The 11,904-nt window shown below is 40.6% G+C and overlaps 1 protein-coding gene across 2 annotated transcripts; it reads left to right on the plus strand.

Moving 5' to 3' along the window:
- Positions 1 to 813: 813 nt before the first annotated feature.
- Positions 814 to 9,012, plus strand: LOC308389148 (uncharacterized protein). Of its 2 annotated transcripts, none has more exons than XM_080870327.1 (2): positions 814 to 1,508; positions 6,439 to 9,012. In XM_080870327.1, exon 2 carries the CDS (start codon positions 6,824 to 6,826, stop codon positions 8,504 to 8,506), a length of 1,683 nt encoding a protein of 560 aa, XP_080726453.1. In that variant the 5' UTR covers positions 814 to 1,508; positions 6,439 to 6,823; the 3' UTR covers positions 8,507 to 9,012. The 2 variants fall into 2 exon arrangements, with proteins under 2 accessions (XP_080726453.1, XP_080726454.1); XM_080870328.1 differs by having other exon boundaries at positions 6,449 to 9,012.
- Positions 9,013 to 11,904: the final 2,892 nt, after the last annotated feature.

An 11,904-nucleotide genomic window follows, 5' to 3' on the forward strand; every position in this document is an offset into this window, starting at 1 on the left:
TACATGCATTTGAATGGGAAACTCGCCCGAGACAAAGTATAGGTTTTCATTATGTGAATAATTTTAAAATCTTAGCTCAAACGGCTGCAAAGACCTGTTTGCCCAGCACGGGGATATTGAGTTCTATAAGATAAAGCCATGATCATGTGTTTCTGAGTCTTCTATCAAAAGTTGCACCGATTTATATAAAGTTGTGCAAAAACGCTTTATTTCGCCAAGACAATGTGTTTCTCACTGTTACATGCATTTGAATGGGAAACTCGCCCGAGACAAAGTATAGGTTTTCATTATGTGAATAATTTTAAAATCTTAGCTCAAACGGCTGCAAAACCTGTTTGCCCAGCACGAGGATATTGAATTCTTTAAGATGAAGCCATAGACATGTGTTTCTGAGTCGTCTATCAAAAGTTGCACCGATTTATATAAAGTTGTGCAAAAACGCTTTATTTCGCCAAGACAATGTGTTTCTCACTGTTACATGCATTTGAATGGGAAACTCGCCCGAGACAAAGTATAGGTTTTCATTATGTGAATAATTTTAAAATCTTAGCTCAAACGGCTGCAAAGACCTGTTTGCCCAGCACGGGGATATTGAGTTCTATAAGATAAAGCCATGATCATGTGTTTCTGAGTCTTCTATCAAAAGTTACAGCGATTTATATGAAGTTGTACGAAAATGCTTTCTTTCGCCAAGACAGTGTGTTTCTCACTGTTACATGCATTTGAATGGGAAACTCGCCTGAAACAAAGTATAGGTTTTCATTATGTGAATAATTTTAAAATCTTAGCTCAAACGGCTGCAAAGACCTGTGTTAAGAGAATTTTTATTTTAGTTAAATCATTAAAGTATAATCAAGTAGAAACAAGTATGCCTTATAATCAAGTGTTTATATATTTTCACACGGTAAAGCTTACTGTTGAAAAGAACACAATGTATTCCTTGCTTAAGTGTGTGAGATGTTTGACAAAGACAGGACATATACATGCATTCTTTACTTCAGTGTCTGCGATGTCAGATAAGCATGAATACTGCTGTGTCGTTGTTTTTCAGTTTGTGTGCAGAAGTTAGATAGCTAAGACAATGCCTGAGCTCTCCCCTCTTCAGTTGAAAGAGGAAGTATTATGTAACCCATTTTGCCTTATAAATAAAGCGAGTAAACGGTGCTCGGTGTGTTAGTCTGCTCAGAGACTCTCACCCGTGCGCACGTCTTTGAAACTCTGAGTCGGTCTGCCAGTGTCTCATTTCTCTCTTACTGTGTTTGAACAAATTGTCAACCCTTGACATTTAATTGGTCCTTCGTAGCCGGAGAACTGACTGTTATTTTAACGTCTAGTTTTCCACAGACGGTCTCCATCGGATCCTGACGTCGTGACGCCTGCGCTGGAAGAAATCTGATCAGTAAAACGAAAAACCCGGGAACGTGAATTCGATCTCCGGTCAGCGTTCGGCCTTCACGGCTCCAGGACCCGATGAGCACCGGATCTTAAAACGCAGCGCCACAGTAGAGGTGAATATGACACGCATTCCACCAAGCGCTAAAATACGTTGATATTGAGATTTTCCTTTAAGTAGTGTGTAAACCTAGGTACGCCGACAGATCTCAGTGTCCATGCGGGACTAAGAAGACGACAGGCAAGAGCGAAATTCTAGAAAAATCGCTATTAAAAGTTCCGGTCGCTCTGGGAGTGGCTGCAACGGAACAGGTTTCCGGTCACTCAAGAAGAGTGGCTGAAGGTGAAGGTGTTACACAAATAAATAGGCCTACGGAAAATCTCAATAAAAATCATAGAAACGCGCTTTGTTTGTGAGGAGTGAGTTGTTTTTACGACCCAATACGCGGTCGAACCACTTCTCAAACTGTTTTCCTGTGTACACTCACGTATTGGTAAAGGTGGAAAAAAGGGTTGTGCTTCATCACGTAAAATTGATAACCGCTCTCTCAATTAGTGGGAGAGTAGAAGGCTGTTATCGAAAACCCATTCTCACTTTTTCATGCCAAAGAAGGTGTCACAGTTCTGACGTAATTAGTTCAAAATGGGTAACTCTAAAACTAAAGTAAAATTAACAGCAGATGAAGGATGGTTGGAAAAAAACTGTCCAAATGCAGGAAGAGTCAGTGCAAATAGGTGGAGAAATCCACATAAAATTTATTGCCCAGCCTGGCAAGGCAAATGCAATCAAGAATCAATAACTGCTTTAAAGGCTGCTTTACAAAAAGAATTATTTGAGGAAAAGAGCCAAAAGAAAAAAGCAAAACGCTTAGCAGAATGGCACCTTTTCAAGGCGTGGATGGTAGAAAACGATAAACGCATTGCTAAACGTGCCCAAAATTCAAAAACAAAAAGAAAAAACAGAAGGAGTTTTCATGATTGATCCAGAGACAGGCTTTATAGCCTTCTCAGGACAGCAACACACGGCAGGTTTTAAGCAAAGTAGGGGAAAGCAAAAAGCAGGACAAAGAAGAGATAGAAGAGATATGAGATGTTATAACTGTGGTAAAATCGGGCACTTTGCTCGAAACTGTAGAAATGTAAGCCAAGAACAGGAAGGTGGAGATGACAGGCGCAGACGCCGTGATGAATGACTAGCACAAGAAAAGGGAAGTGAAACAAGTGAAGGGGAAGTTTACAACATTGAACAACTGCTGTTAGGCTCAGAAGCAAAGCCCACCGTTATAGTGCACGTTAACGGGGTCCCAATAAAATTCCTTTGCGACACAGGTGCTTGTAAAACTGTCCTAACAGTAGAAGTCCCAAATTTAACCTCTTCAAAAGATACCTTAATCGTGAAATCAGCCTCAGGACATGTGACAAAACAGCATCTAACCGACCCCCTTTTTATGTCACATAGAGATAGTGGCCGTGCCTGCAAAAATCAGTGCATCTATGATCCATCTTGTCCACTAAATTTGTTAGGAAGAGATGCTTTAACAAAATTAAAAATAGGAGTTTTTCCTGAAGAAAGTGGCATGAAAGCCAGACTCCTACTCTCTGAAAGTCAGAGCCAAACTGAAGATATTTTTGTTTGTGAAGGTTTAGGTGAGCCAAATTATTACTGGGCCTTAGATTTACCAAAACTTGAACCATTAGAGGCCAAAGCTAATATGTACTTACCTGAGCACTCACATAGACAGGACCCAGCAAAATATCACAACACCTTGTGGTATAAATATGTCCCAGGTCCAGACAAAATTTATGATCAACAAGTGCACAGACTAGGACCGCAAAAACTAGTCCTACAACACCTGTATGTGACACAGAGTGGTAATGCAGTATGCTCAGTGTTACAGACAGATGCAGTGCAGCGCTTAAATAAGATATGCAACCCTCATGTATCTGTTGCACGCAACGACCAAACGCCTTGGTCTGAGTTAGGCACAGTGCTGAGAAATGTAGAAATGGACAGATATGACAAAATAGAGTGTGAGGACTGGCAAAAAGGCCGTAGAACTGGGTGCATGAGGCTAACGCTGTGTTGGCCGGTGACAGCCACACCAGCCACACATTTAGCCACAACAGAGCAAGATGAATGACAAGTATTAACAATTGAAGCACATCCAGAACTAGAGAAGCTGCCACAAACATTATGGTCTCAAGGACCCACGGATGTAGGCCTAATAAAAGGAGCAGATCCAGTAGTGGTGAAAACTACAACCTCATATAGGCCTGTAAAACCACAATATCCCTTGAGTGCAGAGGCAAAAGAAGGTATCAGACCAGTCATAGCAGAGATGCAAAAAGCAGGTATTCTCGTGAAAACTAATGAAGCCACGTGTAATACACCAATTTTTCCAGTAAAAAAGGCTAATACAGGAAAATATCGCTTAGTTCATGATCTAAGAGCAATAAATGAGGTAACAGAGCAAATACCTCCAGTGGTTGCAAATCCACACACAATTCTAAATCAAGTAACACCAAAAGAACGGTGGTTCTCTGTAATAGACTTGTCCAATGCCTTCTTCTCCGTACCTCTGCACCCTGACTCACAGAAGTTATTCGGATTCACCTTTGACAATCAAAAGTATACTTATACAAGGTTGCCTCAGGGATTCCAGAATAGCCCAACTCTGTATGCAGAGGCTTTGAGAAAATCAATGTCATCTTGTACGCTCCCTGCCCCAGGGCAGTTCTTGTTGTATGTAGATGATATATTGATCACAGGCCATACAAAAGATGAGTGCAAAGAAAACACATTAACAGTTTTGCAACATCTCGCAGAGCAAGGCCATAAAGTGTCACAGCATAAACTGCAATTGTGGAGCCAGGAAGTAACATACCTTGGCCACAAATTGACAGGACAAGGCAGGCAGCTGTTAGAGAGCAGAAAGATAGCAGTCCAAAATGCCCCAAAACCAGTAACTAAACAACAAATGATGAGTTTTTTAGGACTGTGCAATTTCTGTAGATGCTGGATTCCAGAATACGCATTACTAGCTCAACCACTACAGAACCTCATTTATGGTAAAGATCTAGCATTAAAAGACAAAGTACAATGGATTCCAGAAGCAGAAAAAGCTTTCGTTGATTTGAAAATAGCACTGCAGACATGTACCGTCTTAGCATTACCAGACTATGGAAAACCTTTCGTTCTCCATGTTGATGGTGCAGGAGGGTATATGAAAGCAGTCTTAACTCAAGCTTTTGGAGAAAAACAACGTCCATTAGCTTTCTACTCATGCAAACTTGACTCTGTAGCTGCTGGATTACCTACCTGTGTTCAGGCATGCGCAGCAGCAGCAGAGGCAGTTAAAAAATGTGCAGACATTGTTCTAGGACATAAATTGATCATCAAAGTCCCACATGCAGTGACCTCTATTTTGCTCCAAGCGAACCTCTCTTTCCTCACGCATGCAAGACAACTTTCTTATGTGGGGATTCTACTTACACAATCACACATAAAAATAGAGAAGTGTGGCCAGCTAAACCCAAGTACACTTTTGCCGACTTCTCTGGACGGAGAACAACACTGTTGTATTCAAAAATTAGAGGAAGATACAAAACCTCGCACTGATATATACAGCTCCCCCCAGAGCAGTTTCAGTAATGTTTTTGTGGACGGCTCAGCGTCAAAAGACATTCACGGTAGAAATTGTGTGGGTTATGCGGTCACAACTGTTGATAAAGTGATAGAAGCAAAAGCTCTCAGCTCCTCAAACTCTGCTCAAAGCGCAGAACTAACCGCAGTCATCAGAGCATGTACTTTATATAAGGGTCAAAGTGTTAATGTTTATACAGACAGTCAATATGTCTATTCAGCAGTTCATCATTTCGCTAAAATATGGCATAACAGAGGAATGACAACTTCCTCAGGCAACACAGTTCAACATGCAAACCTTCTAAAAAAGCTATTAGAAGTAATAACGTTGCCAAAAGAATTAGCACTATGCAAATGTGCAGCTCATCAAAAGGATGACACAGAAATTACGAGAGGAAATAACTTTGCTGACAAAGCAGCAAAAGCAGCTGCAGAAAAACAAATTGATGTTTTAACAACAGAAACCATAGATCTAATACCTTTAGAAATACTAGCAGATGCACAGAAAACAGCATCGCTGAGTGAACAAAAATCTTGGGTGAAAGATGGAGCAGAATTAAAAGACAACCTTATGATGTGTAATGGCAAACCAGTGCTTCCAAAATCTTTGCATAGAACTGCTGCTTTAGTGACACATGGGAAAACTCATGTGTCATCAGGAGGGATGATTAATATTCTTAATAAACAATTCTATACAAAAAATTTTGAAAGTTCAGCACAAGAGTTTATCAGAACATGTATGATTTGCCAAAGACACAACGCACAGGGAAATCTACGTCCAAAGCGAGGGCATTTCCCTATACCACCGCATCCATTTCACACTGTCCACATGGATTTCATAGAATTAAATGAATCACAATCCTCCAAATATGCACTTGTGATAATTGATGTATTTTCCAAGTGGCCAGAAATATACCCAGTGAAAAAAGCAGATGCAATATCAGTAGCAAAATGTCTATGTAATCATTTTATTCCAACGTACGGTATTCCATCTCTGATAAGATCAGACAATGGCACACATTTTGTAAATGAAGTAATAAGTAAAGTTTCTGAAGCTTTAGGCTTCAGCATAAAACATCACTGTTCTTATCATCCACAAAGTGCAGGATTAGTCGAGAGAACTAACGGCACAATTAAACAAAGGTTGAGGAAATGTATGGAAGAGACTAAAAAACCTTGGCCTGAATGTCTAAGCTTGGTTAAATTATGGATGAGAATAACTCAAGGAACAGGTGGTCTAACGCCATTTGAAATCGTACATGGCAGACATTTTCCACTCCCCATAATGAGTGAGCCAATTAATAAATCTATTGCAGAAACAACAATGGCAGAATGGATGACAAAACTATTTGAGAATAAAGAAGTGAGATTAAGCAATCAACTGCCGAGTGACTTTTCTTCAGTTTCTTGCAGGTTGAACCCCGGTGATTGGATTCTGATTAAAGTCCTCCAGCGGAAAAACTGGAGTGCTCCAAAGTGGGAAGGTCCCTTCCAGGTGCTACTTACCACACCCACAGCGTGTAAGATAGCCGAACGAGTTTCGTGGATTCATCAATCCCACGTGAAGAAAGTGTTTGCACCACAATAAGACGCCGGTTCCCCTGACTCTTACGTGAACCCCTGCTGGAGGACAGGGCTGAACGGGTTTCCCGCCCTGTGCTTCCTCGGCAGTGCTACTCACGTGGGAGCTCGGGTGTGCCTGGTCGCCCTGAAGATCAGACTGACCTATCCCACCGAAGAGCAGAACCAATAATAACACCAGGGACGCCTGAATAAAATCTCAACAAGATGACTGAGGAAAACAACCTGATAAATCCAGAAGAAGAACCAGCTTCAGAATCAATGCTAGCACCAGTTCCAGCCCCAAAGCTGTTGTGCTTGGGCGCTTGTGACATCAAACGAAAACTACTCATGTGCTACATATTCTGTCTAATGGCTATCCTCCTGATGACGACACTCTTTTGGTTGATGCCCAGTGGAACCCACAAGACAGTACCAATTATTCTCCGACCTAAGAGGTGGACCCACGACAACTCGCACCTGAAGGAGATAGACAAAGAACACAACCACCCGTGGCTGAACAATGCATGGTACCGGTATGTCCATGACAGAGTGCACAGAGAAGACAATGCCGCAAACTGCTATGTCTGCTCACATATGCCCACGACAGCACTCCATGCCACAGTGTATGGAAAACCCCCAACCAAGGCTGAAGCACTCTGCATATATGACAAAGCCATTACCGGGACCTGCTCAACACCAGGAAAACCTGTGATGGTGATAGGTGGATCCATAAAGGACCAAAACAGCAACACATGCCACAACACTACACAATATATAGTCCCACAGAGTGTAAAGTCTTTAATCTACAACATAACAAACTGCACCCACCAGTACCCAAATATAAACTACACCTGCAATGAAGCCTACTGGGTGCATATAAACGTCAGCCATAGAAAACTGAAATCATTCTCAGTTGTTTTGCCACCTGACATACAACACCCAGTGTGCTTTAACTTCACAGGAGCAACCGGACAAACAGGTACGCCCCAGGGTCTGAAGAAATTAGGACAAAACCGAAACTGCTCCATGATCCTGGCGGCACCAGATTGGGATGGCATCGGCTCATCGACAGGTACATACTGGGTACAGGGCGCAGCTTGGGCGTGTGGCCTGAAAGTCTATTTCATGCTGCCACCAAACAGCACCGGACTCTGTGCCCCTGTTCTGGTATCTGACCACACCTTTAAGATGTCAGTGAACAGCAACACCAGAGCTAAACGTAGCACAGGCCTCAAGCCCCATGATCCATATCTTGGTTCTGATGTACCAGATGACTTCAAACTCTGGACCAAGAGCCAGAAGGTAATACACGCTTTGTTTCCATGGATAGGAGTAGGGAAACACGCACTACGGATAGAAACCCTGGACTATCGTTTTGGATTATTTTTAAATGCTTCAACCCGCATTAATCAAGGACAGAATGAAGAAATTGATGCAATTCGCATCACTGTCATGCAGCACCGAGTGGCTTTAGACATCATTCTCGCAGAGAAAGGTGGTCTCTGCGTATTGTTTAACACTACATGTTGTACCTACATACCTGATAACATCCATTCATTAAACATGACAAATGCTTTGAATGTTTTGAAACAACTGAGAGACGCTCAGCAGCAGGACTACGTTACCGATACTCAAGGTTGGTGGGACTGGCTGCTGAGCGGCTCTTGGAAATCTCTACTGATTAAAGGCCTGTTGGCCCTTTTCAGTGTGATGTTACTATTTTGCCTTTTCATTGCTTGTATTATCCCATGTCTGAGAAGCATAATGACAAACATGTTCAAGCGTATGTTAGGAAACCATGTCTTGGCTCAGTCAGTTATGGAGGATCCCTATCGTCAGTATGGTATGCTGAGTGTGGGAGAGAGAGAAGAAAATCTCTATGACAATCTTGACAAGCTTGTTGTTTAATTATTTCACTGAATGACGTGCAAGTTGAAAATGTGACTAACAAGTGACTATGCATTGAGTAAAACATGTGAAATATATTAACATCAGGAGGGAATGTTAAGAGAATTTTTATTTTAGTTAAATCATTAAAGTATAATCAAGTAGAAACAAGTATGCCTTATAATCAAGTGTTTATATATTTTCACACGGTAAAGCTTACTGTTGAAAAGAACACAATGTATTCCTTGCTTAAGTGTGTGAGATGTTTGACAAAGACAGGACATATACATGCATTCTTTACTTCAGTGTCTGCGATGTCAGATAAGCATGAATACTGCTGTGTCGTTGTTTTTCAGTTTGTGTGCAGAAGTTAGATAGCTAAGACAATGCCTGAGCTCTCCCCTCTTCAGTTGAAAGAGGAAGTATTATGTAACCCATTTTGCCTTATAAATAAAGCGAGTAAACGGTGCTCGGTGTGTTAGTCTGCTCAGAGACTCTCACCCGTGCGCACGTCTTTGAAACTCTGAGTCGGTCTGCCAGTGTCTCATTTCTCTCTTACTGTGTTTGAACAAATTGTCAACCCTTGACAACCTGTTTGCCCAGCACGGGGATATTGAGTTCTATAAGATAAAGCCATAAACATGTTTGTCTGAGTCTTCTATCAAAAGTTGCACCGATTTATATGAAGTTGTTCAAAAACGCTTTCTGTCGCCAAGACAATGCGTTTCTCACTGTTACATGCATTTGAATGGGAAACTCGCCCGAGACAAAGTATAGGTTTTCATTATGTGAATAATTTTAAAATCTTAGCTCAAACGGCTGCAAAGACCTGTTTGCCCAGCACGGGGATATTGAGTTCTATAAGATAAAGCCATGATCATGTGTTTCTGAGTCTTCTATCAAAAGTTACACCGATTTATATAAAGTTGTGCAAAAACGCTTTATTTCGCCAAGACAATGTGTTTCTCACTGTTACATGCATTTGAATGGGAAACTCGCCCGAGACAAAGTATAGGTTTTCATTATGTGAATAATTTTAAAATCTTAGCTCAATCGGCTGCAAAACCTGTTTGCCCAGCACGAGGATATTGAGTTCTATAAGATAAAGCCATGATCATGTGTTTCTGAGTCTTCTATCAAAAGTTACAGCGATTTATATGAAGTTGTACGAAAATGCTTTCTTTCGCCAAGACAGTGTGTTTCTCACTGTTACATGCATTTGAATGGGAAACTCGCCCGAGACAAAGTATAGGTTTTCATTATGTGAATAATTTTAAAATCTTAGCTCAAATGGCTGCAAAGACCTGTTTGCCCAGCACGGGGATATTGAGTTCTATGAGATAAAGCCATAAACATGTTTGTCTGAGTCTTCTATCAAAAGTTACAGCGATTTATATGGAGTTGTTCAAAAACGCTTTATTTCGCCAAGACAATGCGTTTCTCACTGTAACATGCATTTGAATGGGAAACTCGCCCGAGACAAAGTATAGGTTTTCATTATGTGAATAATTTTAAAATCTTAGCTCAAACGGCTGCAACACCTGTTTGCCCAGCACGGGGATATTGAGTTCTATGAGATAAAGCCATAAACATGTTTGTCTGAGTCGTCTATCAAAAGTTACAGCGATTTATATGAAGTTGTACGAAAATGTTTTCTTTCGCCAAGACAGTGTGTTTCTCACTGTTACATGCATTTGAATGGGAAACTCGCCTGAAACAAAGTATAGGTTTTCATTATGTGAATAATTTTAAAATCTTAGCTCAAACGGCTGCAAAACCTGTTTGCCCAGCACGAGGATATTGAATTCTTTAAGATGAAGCCATAGACATGTGTTTCTGAGTCGTCTATCAAAAGTTGCACCGATTTATATGAAGTTGTTCAAAAACGCTTTCTGTCACCAAGACAATGCGTTTCTCACTGTTACATGCATTTGAATGGGAAACTCGCCCGAGACAAAGTATAGGTTTTCATTATGTGAATAATTTTAAAATCTTAGCTCAAACGGCTGCAAAACCTGTTTGCCCAGCACGGGGATATTGAGTTCTATAAGATAAAGCCATAAACATGTTTGTCTGAGTCTTCTATCAAAAGTTACAGCGATTTATATGAAGTTGTTCAAAAACGCTTTCTGTCGCCAAGACAATGCGTTTCTCACTGTTACATGCATTTGAATGGGAAACTCGCCCGAGACAAAGTATAGGTTTTCATTATGTGAATAATTTTAAAATCTTAGCTCAAACGGCTGCAAAGACCTGTTTGCCCAGCACGGGGATATTGAGTTCTATGAGATAAAGCCATGATCATGTGTTTCTGAGTCTTCTATCAAAAGTTACAGCGATTTATATGAAGTTGTACGAAAATGCTTTCTTTCGCCAAGACAGTGTGTTTCTCACTGTTACATGCATTTGAATGGGAAACTCGCCCGAGACAAAGTATAGGTTTTCATTATGTGAATAATTTTAAAATCTTAGCTCAAACGGCTGCAAAGACCTGTTTGCCCAGCACGGGGATATTGAGTTCTATAAGATAAAGCCATAAACATGTTTGTCTGAGTCTTCTATCAAAAGTTACAGCGATTTATATGGAGTTGTTCAAAAACGCTTTATTTCGCCAAGACAATGCGTTTCTCACTGTAACATGCATTTGAATGGGAAACTCGCCCGAGACAAAGTATAGGTTTTCATTATGTGAATAATTTTAAAATCTTAGCTCAAACGGCTGCAAAACCTGTTTGCCCAGCACGGGGATATTGAGTTCTATAAGATAAAGCCATAAACATGTTTGTCTGAGTCGTCTATCAAAAGTTACAGCGATTTATATGAAGTTGTACGAAAATGTTTTCTTTCGCCAAGACAGTGTGTTTCTCACTGTTACATGCATTTGAATGGGAAACTCGCCTGAAACAAAGTATAGGTTTTCATTATGTGAATAATTTTAAAATCTTAGCTCAAACGGCTGCAAAACCTGTTTGCCCAGCACGAGGATATTGAATTCTTTAAGATGAAGCCATAGACATGTGTTTCTGAGTCGTCTATCAAAAGTTGCACCGATTTATATAAAGTTGTGCAAAAACGCTTTATTTCGCCAAGACAATGTGTTTCTCACTGTTACATGCATTTGAATGGGAAACTCGCCCGAGACAAAGTATAGGTTTTCATTATGTGAATAATTTTAAAATCTTAGCTCAATCGGCTGCAAAACCTGTTTGCCCAGCACGGGGATATTGAGTTCTATAAGATAAAGCCATAAACATGTGTTTCTGAGTCGTCTATCAAAAGTTACAGCGATTTATATGAAGTTGTACGAAAATGCTTTCTTTCGCCAAGACAGTGTGTTTCTCACTGTTACATGCATTTGAATGGGAAACTCGCCTGAAACAAAGTATAGATTTTCATTATGTGAATAATTTTAAAATCTT

This window comes from Rhamphochromis sp. 'chilingali' (genome assembly GCF_963969265.1).
Source record: "Rhamphochromis sp. 'chilingali' genome assembly, chromosome: 21".
In the NCBI taxonomy this organism is placed as follows: Eukaryota; Metazoa; Chordata; class Actinopteri; order Cichliformes; family Cichlidae; genus Rhamphochromis; species Rhamphochromis sp. 'chilingali'.